An 11,840-nucleotide genomic window follows, 5' to 3' on the forward strand; every position below is an offset into this window, starting at 1 on the left:
TAGATTTCTGGGATTATTCTGTTGCCTTCATTTCATGTACTGTAAAAAATGAAATAGCACGCTGCCGATCATAGACAAAAGAGGGAGGAAGTTTGTAAGTGATCGATTTTACGCCGGCCTCAACTTCTCAACGGCATTTTTCTTTGTTTGCTCGTAAGCGTGTGGACAATAATTAAACAGCATCCGCGCGTCCGTGTCCAACTATTACAATGGCGAACATGTTTCGCGGAGTTACCGTCTCCGCTGTAAACAATGACGGCACCCAGACTCCGCGCTTCAATTTTCCCACAAACGTAAACGTGGATTACGATCCGCAAGGGCTAAGTGTTAAAGTGATACGTGCTGATCCAGTGTTAGCTCAAGAAGTGCTCGAATTCCCCGTCCACAACCAGAGCGAGTGTTCCCGCGTCGTCGGCCAGTCGTATATTTTTACGATCGACAATGAAACTTTATTTTTCAAGTTTGCGTCCGAAGTCGACTGTCAGAATTTTCACCTGCTCGTTAGTAAAATTAAGGCGGGTCGATCATCTTCAGTTTTCACAGTGCGCACTGAAGATTCGTCGGCGATGCAATATTTTCAATTTTATGGTTACCTAAGTCAGCAGCAAAACATGATGCAGGATTATGTGAGAACGAGTACGTATCAGCGAGCCATACTGTCTAACATCAATGATTTTAAGAACAAAGTGGTGCTAGATGTGGGAGCTGGTTCAGGTATTTTGTCATTTTTTGCCGCGCAAGCTGGTGCACGGAAGGTATATGCTGTAGAGGCTAGTAATATGGCCCATCACGCCCAAGCTTTAGTACGCGCCAACGGCCTCCACGACCGCATCACGGTCGTAGCTGGCAAAATAGAGGAGATTGAGTTGCCAGAGACTGTAGATGTGATCATTTCAGAGCCGATGGGATATATGCTGTATAATGAGCGTATGCTGGAGACATATCTTCATGCAAAGAAATGGTTGAAGCCCAACGGCAACATGTACCCAACTCGTGGTGATTTGCATATAGCACCATTTACTGATGATGCATTGTTTATGGAACAATACAATAAGGCAAATTTCTGGTACCAGACATGCTTCCATGGAGTTGATCTCAGTGCACTACGCACGGCAGCTATGAAGGAATACTTTAGGCAGCCTATAGTTGACACATTTGATGTTCGTATCTGCATGTCAAGATCTGTGAGACATGTGGTTGATTTTCTAAATGCACATGAAACTGATCTCCACCGTATTGAAGTACCGTTCAGATTTGAGTTAACACAGTCTGGCACATGCCATGGTCTTGCATTTTGGTTTGATGTTCTCTTTGCTGGAAGCACACAACACATATGGCTATCAACAGCGCCAACTGAGCCACTCACACATTGGTATCAAGTTCGTTGTTTGCTTGAGACACCAATATTTGCTAAACAAGGCCAAGCTTTGACGGGCCGTGTGCTTCTATTAGCTAATAAGAGACAGAGTTACGATGTTACCATGGAGGTAAACTTGGAAGGAACTAATATATCATCATCTAACACACTAGACTTAAAGAATCCATACTTTAGATATACTGGCGCACCGGCGGCACCACCGCCAGGCGTGAACAGCACTTCTCCCAGTGAATCATACTGGAACTCACTGGAGACCACTGCCACCCTTAGTAATGGACAGGGTGTCATACTCACCGATGGCACACAGCAGTATTGCTCTACCCCAGACCAGACCATTGCTTACAGTGCCCATCCTAATATGATTAAGACAGTGATGCTGCAAGAAGAATTCATCAAGAGGATCGGGATTAGTCAAAATGGGGACATATAATCCGCGAAGTCGCGCCGAGCGCGCCTTAGGGCTATAAGGAACCGTAATCGGTTGTGAACACTCTTCCGTTCAGACTCTATTAGTGTGTAAGAGAACTTATTTATTTCAAACGAAACATCACAGTGGAGAGGACTGTATCTAATACTAGAAGTTCAACTGGCCTTGTCAATGAAAGTGAAATGCAATAAGAACCAAGCGCCTTCTAGGTCAACATTTTGTTTGATCATGACGCTTACTAGTGTAATTTGATGACAAATCTGCTCGTATGTTAATTATGAAAAAATTATTGTAAATAATCTGTGGTGGTTAGGAAATAACTGGCCGAAATGTTAAGGGTTGCTCTAGAATTAGCTAGAGTTGAAGTACACTTAGTATAAGCAATAAGTGCTGACTTTCAATGATAATGCTTATCATTGTCAATACTCATTTATCATTAGATCAGGCTCAATCATATTAGTTAGGTAGGGGAATCAAGCATTATAAAGGCAGGTAGTGATGTAAGGATGTTCTTAGTTTGGTCACAATTATCTATGGTCCATATATTTCATAATTTGAATTTAGAATGGTATATTATATGATAATGGCCATACTGAAAATCCTTACATAGGTAACAGTTGAGACTGGTTATGATTCCTTGTCTGCCGATCAAAAAAAAACTCTTGAGAGATTGTGGATAACACCTGGAGAGCAGCAGTAACGAGATACTTTGCTGATATTTTTATACATAGCCATAAATGTTATGTTAATTCTGTAAATATTTTAAATTTAGGATAAAGTTAGTAACATTTCTATTTTTTTTTTGTTACTGAAATTTATCAGTATTGATTTTGTGTTCTATTCTCTCTTTTTTGTCAGGCAGGGCCTATTACATTACATAATAGCTACTTATCTAGTTAATTTATAGGACTAAATAATGTGATTAATTTATATTTTACATGTGATATCACAATTATGAAATCTAATTTAAGATGACACATTAGTAATTAAAAAAAAAAAGTGAATATACAAGTTTCCTTTCTCAAACATGTGATATTAAACTTTAAAAAAATCTCTGTATTGTTTATAAAAAAAGTATTTCTAATATGCCTAAATATTATTATTTATAAAAGACAAAGCACTTCAATAGTTAAAAAAGGTTTTTGTGGGGCATTTCTATAAATAAAGAGATAGGTATATTGGTATAGTTAAGAAATGCAATGTTATAGTAATACAAGATTTATTTGGAAAGAAAAATCATCCAGATTTTGATGCAGGCTGTATGTAATGTGATATGACCTTATTTGAAATAATTTTCCTATTCACATCGTAACTAGGGTTACCATTTGATTTGAAATGTCCCAATAAAAAAATTCGGATATTTTATTCGCAAAGAGATTTAACACTGGCAAATTTAATAGTTGCCATATAAAAAAATAAATCGCACGCAAAGCGTATGTTTTCATGTTCAACGCGAAAAATCAAAAGCTGGACGAAGATGGTAACCCTAACAGTAACCAGCTGAGATCTACAATCTTGCGTCATATAGCTGATAAACAATGGAAATAATTTTGGTGCTGTACCTGTTTGCACAAATAATAGTTTTCTTATAACATGACTACCTCACGATTTGGCAGACAATTGGAGCTTTATAATCGTCCATCATTTAACGGCGAGGTGCAAATTAACTTGTCAATTTATATGGTTTTTATCTATTGTAAGTTCCATTTGAAATTGGACTTATTTAACTGTTTTTTAGGTGTTGTTTTGTAGTAAGAGAGTGAGACTCGTAGTTTTACAAATTACTTTTGTAATGTTTATACCAGCTTCAGTAATACTCATGATTAGTATTTAAAAAAAATGTGTTTTAAACGTTCACGAGCTGAGTTGGCCACGTACCATCAGGCGGGCCGTCTGCTTGACAATTATAAGTCGACTATACAATTCCAATTTCGGTTAATAAAATATAATCTATAATTTTTGTACCTCGACGTTAAATGAGAGGACTACTTTTTATTATATACTTTAAAGCGATTGTCAAAAAGTCTTTCATCGATTGGCTATGTTAGTAGGGTTGCCATGTTTAGGAAAAATTCGCAGCGTCGAGCTGCCATATCATAATAAGGATTTGATGACACGCTTGTAACTTGTAACTATTATGGAGCATGTTACGTTAGATTAGTTGTAGGTAGTCATAGAATTTTTAGTTATCGACGTCAGAATACAGTTGGCAACCCTGTTTGTGAAACCTATAATAAAGCCAGACTCGCTTGCCATTAAATCAATTATGTTATTAAGAGCAATTCACTTATAAAAGCCGACTCGGAATTGTAAAGAAACAATCAAGCAGCCTGACTTGACGATTACAATTAAAATGTGATATGCTTTGTCATTATTAAGCTAATAATAATGTCCCCCTATTAAACATATGGCCTCCATAAAATAGAGAATTTTTTTTATGGAATATAAATTGTATGGTATCTCCGCCTGCATTGTCTTTATACGTTGGCGGTCCACCACTGAGTTTTAGGAGACTAGAACGTGATAACTTCGAAACGTGTAGCGTTAAAGTCGAAAAGTTAATCCTGCACCCGTGATTCCGTGGCAGGTGCGGATGAAATCCGGTCAGAGGGACCATTATGACAAATTCACTAGATAACAGCTACGATATTAGGGGATGGTATAGACGTTGATCTGATAGGTATTGCTAGCAAGTGGACTACTAAATTTTACGACCTGTTCCCCCAATCACCAGAATTTTGGTGTAGGCGTTTTTTTTTAGTTTTTGTGTACAATATTTTGTTTTTCTAATTGCAACACATTCTGGGGATGAATGGGAACAGTGATAAATATACTACACAGGGTTCTTATTAAACATCTACTTGTCCGTAGAATATTATTTATAGCACTTGCTTTGCTTGCGTTGACATACGGTTTGAGACATTTATTTCTCTAAAGATTTACATGAATCATTTAAATGAGAAATTTCAAAACTATGAACATGCACTTAATATCTACTGTTAGCGAGCGTAATTTATCAAACATCAACTAGAAATAAAAAATAATGTGTAACTACCTTCATTTTATAAAAATTATAAAACAATGCGACTCGATACAACAAGTTGCTTATAATGTAAGGACAATATCTACAATCTTCGTTTAACTTCGGTAAAGTTATCTTAAAACCGATATAAAAGTGGTTTCAAGTACTATTGCTTTTCATATAATTTACTTTACTACATAGTATAAAACAAAGTCGTCCCGCTGTCTGTCTGTCCCTATGTATGTTTAGATCTTTAAAACTACGCAACGGGTTTTTTTAATAGAGTGATTCAAAAGGAAGGTTTATATGTATAATACATGCATAATATTGTAGAGAAACACTGATAAATTTAGAGGTTTCTAATGTGACGTAAATAAACACATTTTTTTGCGCTTACATTGCAAACGCTAGCTGAACCCTACGAGATAGATCAAAATAATGTACTACAGTATTGTAAACCTTAAAAAGGTCAACAAAAACACCGCGATGGTATATGTCTATCTCTTAGGGATAACCCACAATAACCATTTTTTATCCTTTACTTTTTACGAGGAATAATGGCTTTTACTAAGCAATTTTAAGCAATACAGCATTAATCCTTATCCAATTAAGTATTTTAAATATGTTACGTTAAAAAAAAAAAAAAAAAAATACATATTTGAAATTGTATTCTGTATATTTAGTATCAACATTGCACCCGTGTGAAGCCGGGTCGGATTGCTAGTATATTATAATTTATTATTACTTACTAGCGGCCCGTTCCGGCTTCGCACTGGTGGACATTTTTACATTTAAAAAAGTGGCCGTTTTCTCAACATTTCCCTTCACTGCTCTGCTCCTATTGATCGTAGCGTGATGAAAAGTATACTATAACCTGCCCAGGAGTATGAAGAATAATTGTAACAAGTTTCGTTAAAATCCGTCGAGTAGTTTTTGTTTCTATAACGAACATACAGACAGGCAGACAGACAAAAATTTTATTGATTGCATTTTTGGCATCAGTATCGATCACTAATCACCCCCTGATAGTTATTTTGGAAATATATTTAATGTACAGAATTGACCTCTCTACAGATTTATTATAAGTATAGATATATATAACCTAATAAAATCGGCCTTCGTATGGGTTTCAAATTGTTTATAGGAAGTAAAGGGAGAAACAGACACGTAAACAGCGGCTTTTATGTTATTTAGAGATTTAGACAAATGATCTCTTCGTACGTACACTGATAGACAGATAATCCACAATTTTAGTATTAGTTCTGATGCTTGAATTAGACATGGCAAGTCAGAAGTGTTAAATACCTTATTTATACAGTTTTAAAGTTGAATTTACAATCTCTCCAATCGAAATACCTTTACTGAAAAGTGGGAAAATTTTTAATTCAAATGTAATTTTTTTGTGTACATTACACTGTGTGTTGGCCAATTGCCAAAAGTAAAGTAATTGTTATGATTATTTTTTTTAAGACTTCAAAAAAGAAAGATTTTCGAATATATATATATATATATATATATATATATATATATATATATATATATATATATATATATATATATATATATATATATATTGTTTATGTTAAGCGATTTATTTGATAATGAAGTAATTTTCATGACATTTACAGTCTATTAAATAGATTTTTTTTTTGTAACAAATGTTTAGCGAAAAATATTCTAGTTTTTTTTTTCTTGCAACTTTGAATGGCAAACAAGCTGACGGCCCACCTGATGGAAAGTGGTAAACGTCGCCTATAGATATGAGCAATACCATGGACATAACAGAGTATACTGTTTCGCCCATGATACCCCCCATGCGTTGCCATTCCTGAGGACTCAGGTGTTATTCCTCTGTACCCTGTAAATTTACTATTGAAATGTTAAACCATAACGGGTTTTAAAAGCATTTTCAAAAGTATTAGATTCTCAATTCGACTTATTTTTTTTTGTTGTGACTACGTTATGCGATTAAGTCGCCGTTTTTGAACCGATTCGGATTATTCTTTCAATAGTTGATAGAGTTTGATTTAATTTTTTTTCTATCGAATCCGCCGTTTTGTACGGAACAAAAAAGTTTTTTTTTAGACCAAAGTCTACTTATACGATTCCGTCTTCTTAATTCAAATATTTTTATTCTGTCTACTTAACTAATGTGATGTTTTGTTTCAATTGAAATCGGCCATTTAATTAGTTTTTTTTTATGTTTATAAAAAAATCGTTTTGTATAATGGAAGGAATTATTGGTTGAGACCGAATCATGAATCATTCAATCTAAATATTTGATCAATCAGCCATGATCTTAATAAACGAATAGGTAGTCTGTGTACATAATTGTTACTTCAATAAATGTATTTGAAGTACGTATAGTTTAAATAATGACAATGGAATGGTAAACTCGCCTGCGCTATCGGTACACGCTGGCGGGGCCTAAGTGAGAATGAAAGGGCAGGTCGGATCGCCCATCGTGATGAATATACCTGGAATTAAGTACGATGGTTACCAGGGGGACCACGTGGGGGTCGACCTGATAGGGTATATTGTTAGCAATGGGACTAGTAGTCCGCATTACTAACAATTCCTTTTAAGCTATATAGATTAGCCCATAGCGTACTAGTTATTTTAATTGCCCCAAGGAAAATAATCTATCGGACGGGCCGTATGCTTGTATCTATCATAGTCTCTTTCCGTTTAAGAGATCCTCTTGTCGATGCACCTAATTCATGCATTAATATGAAATTATTAATTTGTATGAATTCCACTACGGTACGGGAAAACTACCCATGTACCCAACAGAACCTCTGTTCAAATGATTTTTTTTCTTTTCCAATATATTGCAATTTTTTTTTCATTATGCAGTTGACAATAAAAAAAATGGTGATTAGAAAAAGATAGATATACATATATAGAAAGACTGTTTGATTGTTTCTGATAGTCGAAAACGTTTCTACCGTTCTTATAAATTCGTCCCGCTTCTTACCGTATGCGCATAAATCAAAATTAAAACATCACAAGAGATAAAATAAGTCAATAATTTTAATTTAGTTTTAAGTTATGTGATACTTTATTTTAAATTGAAGACATGAGTGGATGAAGGTGATATGTTGTATTTACGGATTTTCCCTATTCTGTAAATGGATAGAAGTGTTAGCAGGTGATATGGACATACTGATATAATTTACACACGATTACTGTAACTTATAGCCTTAAATATACATATAGTATACTATATGTATATATTTTTTTACATACATACATACATATCTGTCACGCCTGTCTCCCATTAGGGTAGGCAGAAACAATGGAACGCCAAATGCTTCGATTCAAACAAACCTCTTTCGCTTCTTCCATATTTTTTTTTGATGGATGAAAATGGTATGGTAACCCCGCCTACGCTAACGGGATACGCTGGCGGAGCACCAGTGAAGGGTGATCGATGAGAATGAAAAACAGGCCAGTTAGCCCGTCATGATGAATTCATCAGGAATTGATCATGATAGTTTCCAGGGAGAACCGCGAGGAGGTCGACCTGATTGGGTGTATTGCTAGCAAGGGACTTCTCAGTCTCCATTACTAACAATCCCTTTCCCCCCTGTGTATATATTGGTCGTTTGGTCCCGGCATAGAATAGGCCACACACTCCTTCCTGTGGGTGTCGTTAGAGTTGACTAAGATAATGGCGAGGTATGGGTAGCAGTGGTCATCTTAAAACATCCCTAAAGCCTAACTGCAGTTGTCAATCCATCTGCCAAGCGTAACTACTGGTAAAACACCTTTAGAGGGCTTATGTTCAGCAGTGGACAGTTAATAGGCCTCACCCATAAGGGGGTTTTTGCCAGCAGTTGTCATCCTTGGCAGATCGATTGTTAATCGAAGTTGAGCTTTGGTGATGTTTTAAGAGGGGCACTGCTGTCCATCGCTCGACAAATTAGTTCACTTAGTCGCCTCTTATGACACTCACGGGAAAGTACGAGATGGGCTATACTATGTCGGGATCGTATGGCACCAATCAATGTATATAATAGCAAAAATCCGGAAAAAAATATACGAATGAAACACATTGTACGTGCCTATAAAATTTGGGGGTTACCTTTCATTTGTCTAGGATTCTATTATCAGATCCTGACTTGTCACCTCAGGAGTAAAGATTTTTTTTAAATTTGTCGACATTTGAATGTAGTATCGGTGGGCATACATAGAAAAAATATACAGTCGAACATAGAATCTCCTCTTTTGAAGTCGGTTAAAAGTACGATATATCGCCTTTACCTGTTCTTGTTTTAAATTATTATGTACTTTGATATTTTTACTATATTGTCACTGCCTGCCCCATGGCCTCGTATTACCGCGGCGTGATGATAGTTATAGGATATTAGAGATTTGTGTGCATACGATAATGAAATCGGAGTAAAAAAGTGGGGTTCTAATGGCCACTTTGGGTGAATCATAAAAGCATCCAAAACGATTCATTTTTGCATTAACATCTGAACGTCAGTATTTGTAAAATCGTCATAGTCGTAGAATACTGATGGATCTGACAAATATTACATATAAAAATCCGTCGGTATTCTACGATTATGACGAAATGACTCTATTTATATGAATTGTGTTGAAGAATCTCGTTATTTAATGGATTTATATATAATCGTCCATTTTGGGGATTTTCATTGAAAAGTGTCGTTTAGATGTTTAGCAAATATATATCTTTTTAGAATTCTGTTTGTATTCTTGGGCCTTAATAAACATTTTACATGATTCAATTCACTCGTTCATCGATTCACGGAACTTTAGGAAGGGCATCGGTAACAGATGACGCGAAGTGCCTGTTATAGTTTCCCAAGTATACGAAATGAATAATAATTATTATGATTCACTTAAAGTGGCCACGTGGCTGTTTTAACCCCATAGTTGAACCATAAAAACATGAAGTGTGTGTAAATAATTTACAGATTCGACATTGGGACCAATTTTGAGGTGTTATTTTCTCTAAACCCATCTCTCATATTTTTATTTTATAGATAATTTTGTAAAATTACCACAATTTAGACTTAAGTCTATTAAAAACTGAGTCCATTTTGTTTTTTTTTTTTACAGTAAATATTTGTCTATGGTATCAATTAAATTTTAAATTTAGAGATTGGTTTTGGGTAAATGGCGCTTCAGAATCGACCTCATTGGTTTTTCCATAACGGCACTTTTTAAGAATCCAAAAGTAATTATGGTTGTGTATTTAGGTGAATCAATTTAATCATGAATTCAGCGTTGGGCCCTGATGCTGTAAACTTTGAAACTGATATTGTTTGACAGCATAAATGATTGCAATCATTCTGATGACATAATTAAAATTAAATATTTCTCGTGGAAATTGTATTATTTATCGTTCATTTTTAATGGTTTCCGAAAGACAACAGATTTTCAATTAAACTATATTTGTTTACTGATTTTAATGTGGCTTTTTAAATCGAATGTTCTCCCGTGTTGGTTTCATGATTGCCAGATCATTAAGTGTTATATCGTTGGTACTTATACTCTATGTCCAATTACAAGACAATTTAAAATCATATTTTAACCTATTTAAAAAAAGACCTCAAAATTTCCTAGTTAAAAGGAAAGAATGGAGAAAACCGATGTATCTGGAAAAATCCTTAGCTACAGTAATAAAACAATTCATACATTACATACATAATACATTTTTATGATTGCCATGTACAGTACAAACACTGTCCATAAAAGAAACTGTTTATTTTATTTTTATATCTGTCTTGCTAAATGTTGCGATATGTCGCTAACAAATCGACAATATCAAAGGCAAAGTTTACATCAATCAGTGTTAAGAATGTGCAGTGTTTAAATGATTTTCTATCGCTGCAAAGCCCAATGGGAATTAGAACAATTTTTGTTATGAAAAGAAAAATGTTATTTTTGAAGTGAAACAGTGGCAAATTTTGTGCAATCGTATACACGCGTTAGTGCACGTATCAAGTCCAGTATTAAATAAGGATTGTCCATATTACAACGGGCAAAAGACGGTCGGGCACAAGGGGTGAAATATAAATGTTATCAGTGACAAACTACACAGGGTTTGTCACGATTCAAAAAATTCTTTGTTTATATAAAATTGTAGTTATTCGTAATAAAGCGTATAACAAAATATCTTTATAAATCCTTACCGAGAATCGCCCTTTGGATAAAAAATTTAAATAATAGTGAAATATTAAATTTCAACTTTGTTGAATTTCGTTATTTAATTGAAGGGACTTGGGGAATATTCAATTATAATACTAAAACTAGGAAAAAATTGTTCCTCGTCTACCGTAAACGCAAGACGAAAATAATTCTTGACGTATTTTCTGTTCGAATCTGAGTAATGATTCACATGAGTTCGTGGCAAATTCCAGGTAAATAAAACCTTTAATATTATACGTGTAGAATTCCAAATTAATTTGTTACTAGATGGATCGAATGCCGGGATTTCTTTGCCCGTGAAATAATAATATTTGAGCATTTTATATTAACCTTGTCGTGCCCGCCCGTTCTCTGCCCGCTGTAATATGAATACTCCTTTACACTTTTTGTTTTCTAAAACAATGCACGTCCATGTAAATCGTTCCTTCTGATGACAAATGTATCTCACTTTATTACGATTATATGGAAAAAGTTTGGACGGCAATTTTTGGTAATTATAACAAGTAATACTAATCTATAATATGTTTGTAGTTTGATTTTCGTTACCTTAGTTTAAGTGGTCAGAAGAGAAAATGTTCCCAACGTGAATGGAGAAAATGTCGGGACATTTGATACGGCACAACGAATTTTTTTAACATTATAATAAAAGGTAAAATAGAGGGAAGGAGGGAAAGGGAGAACAAGGCAAATCAAGGAAAAACTTGGTGTCGTGTCGTATCAAGAGATGAAGAGGCTAAAAATCGTGGCGAGTCGCAAGAGCTGAATGAATAGATTTAAAAATTAAAATTTCCATTCAACGTTTAAATTTTAAAATTAGGTTATATATTTGC

At 34.8% G+C, this 11,840-nt stretch overlaps 1 protein-coding gene across 1 annotated transcript; it reads left to right on the plus strand.

Moving 5' to 3' along the window:
* Positions 1-69: 69 nt before the first annotated feature.
* LOC113515037 (histone-arginine methyltransferase CARMER) lies at positions 70-11,532 on the plus strand. The gene has a single exon (XM_026899169.3). It carries the CDS (start codon positions 210-212, stop codon positions 1,806-1,808), a length of 1,599 nt encoding a protein of 532 aa, XP_026754970.1. The 5' UTR covers positions 70-209; the 3' UTR covers positions 1,809-11,532.
* The last annotated feature ends 308 nt before the right edge of the window (positions 11,533-11,840 follow it).

This window comes from Galleria mellonella, unplaced genomic scaffold (genome assembly GCF_026898425.1).
Source record: "Galleria mellonella isolate WM207_F2 unplaced genomic scaffold, CSIRO_AGI_GalMel_v1 utg1053, whole genome shotgun sequence".
In the NCBI taxonomy this organism is placed as follows: Eukaryota; Metazoa; Arthropoda; class Insecta; order Lepidoptera; family Pyralidae; genus Galleria; species Galleria mellonella.

What these genes read in the sequence shown, in the direction of transcription:
- LOC113515037 (XM_026899169.3), top strand. Translation starts at nt 210, where the DNA reads ATGGCGAACATGTTTCGCGGAGTTACCGTCTCCGCTGTAAACAATGAC.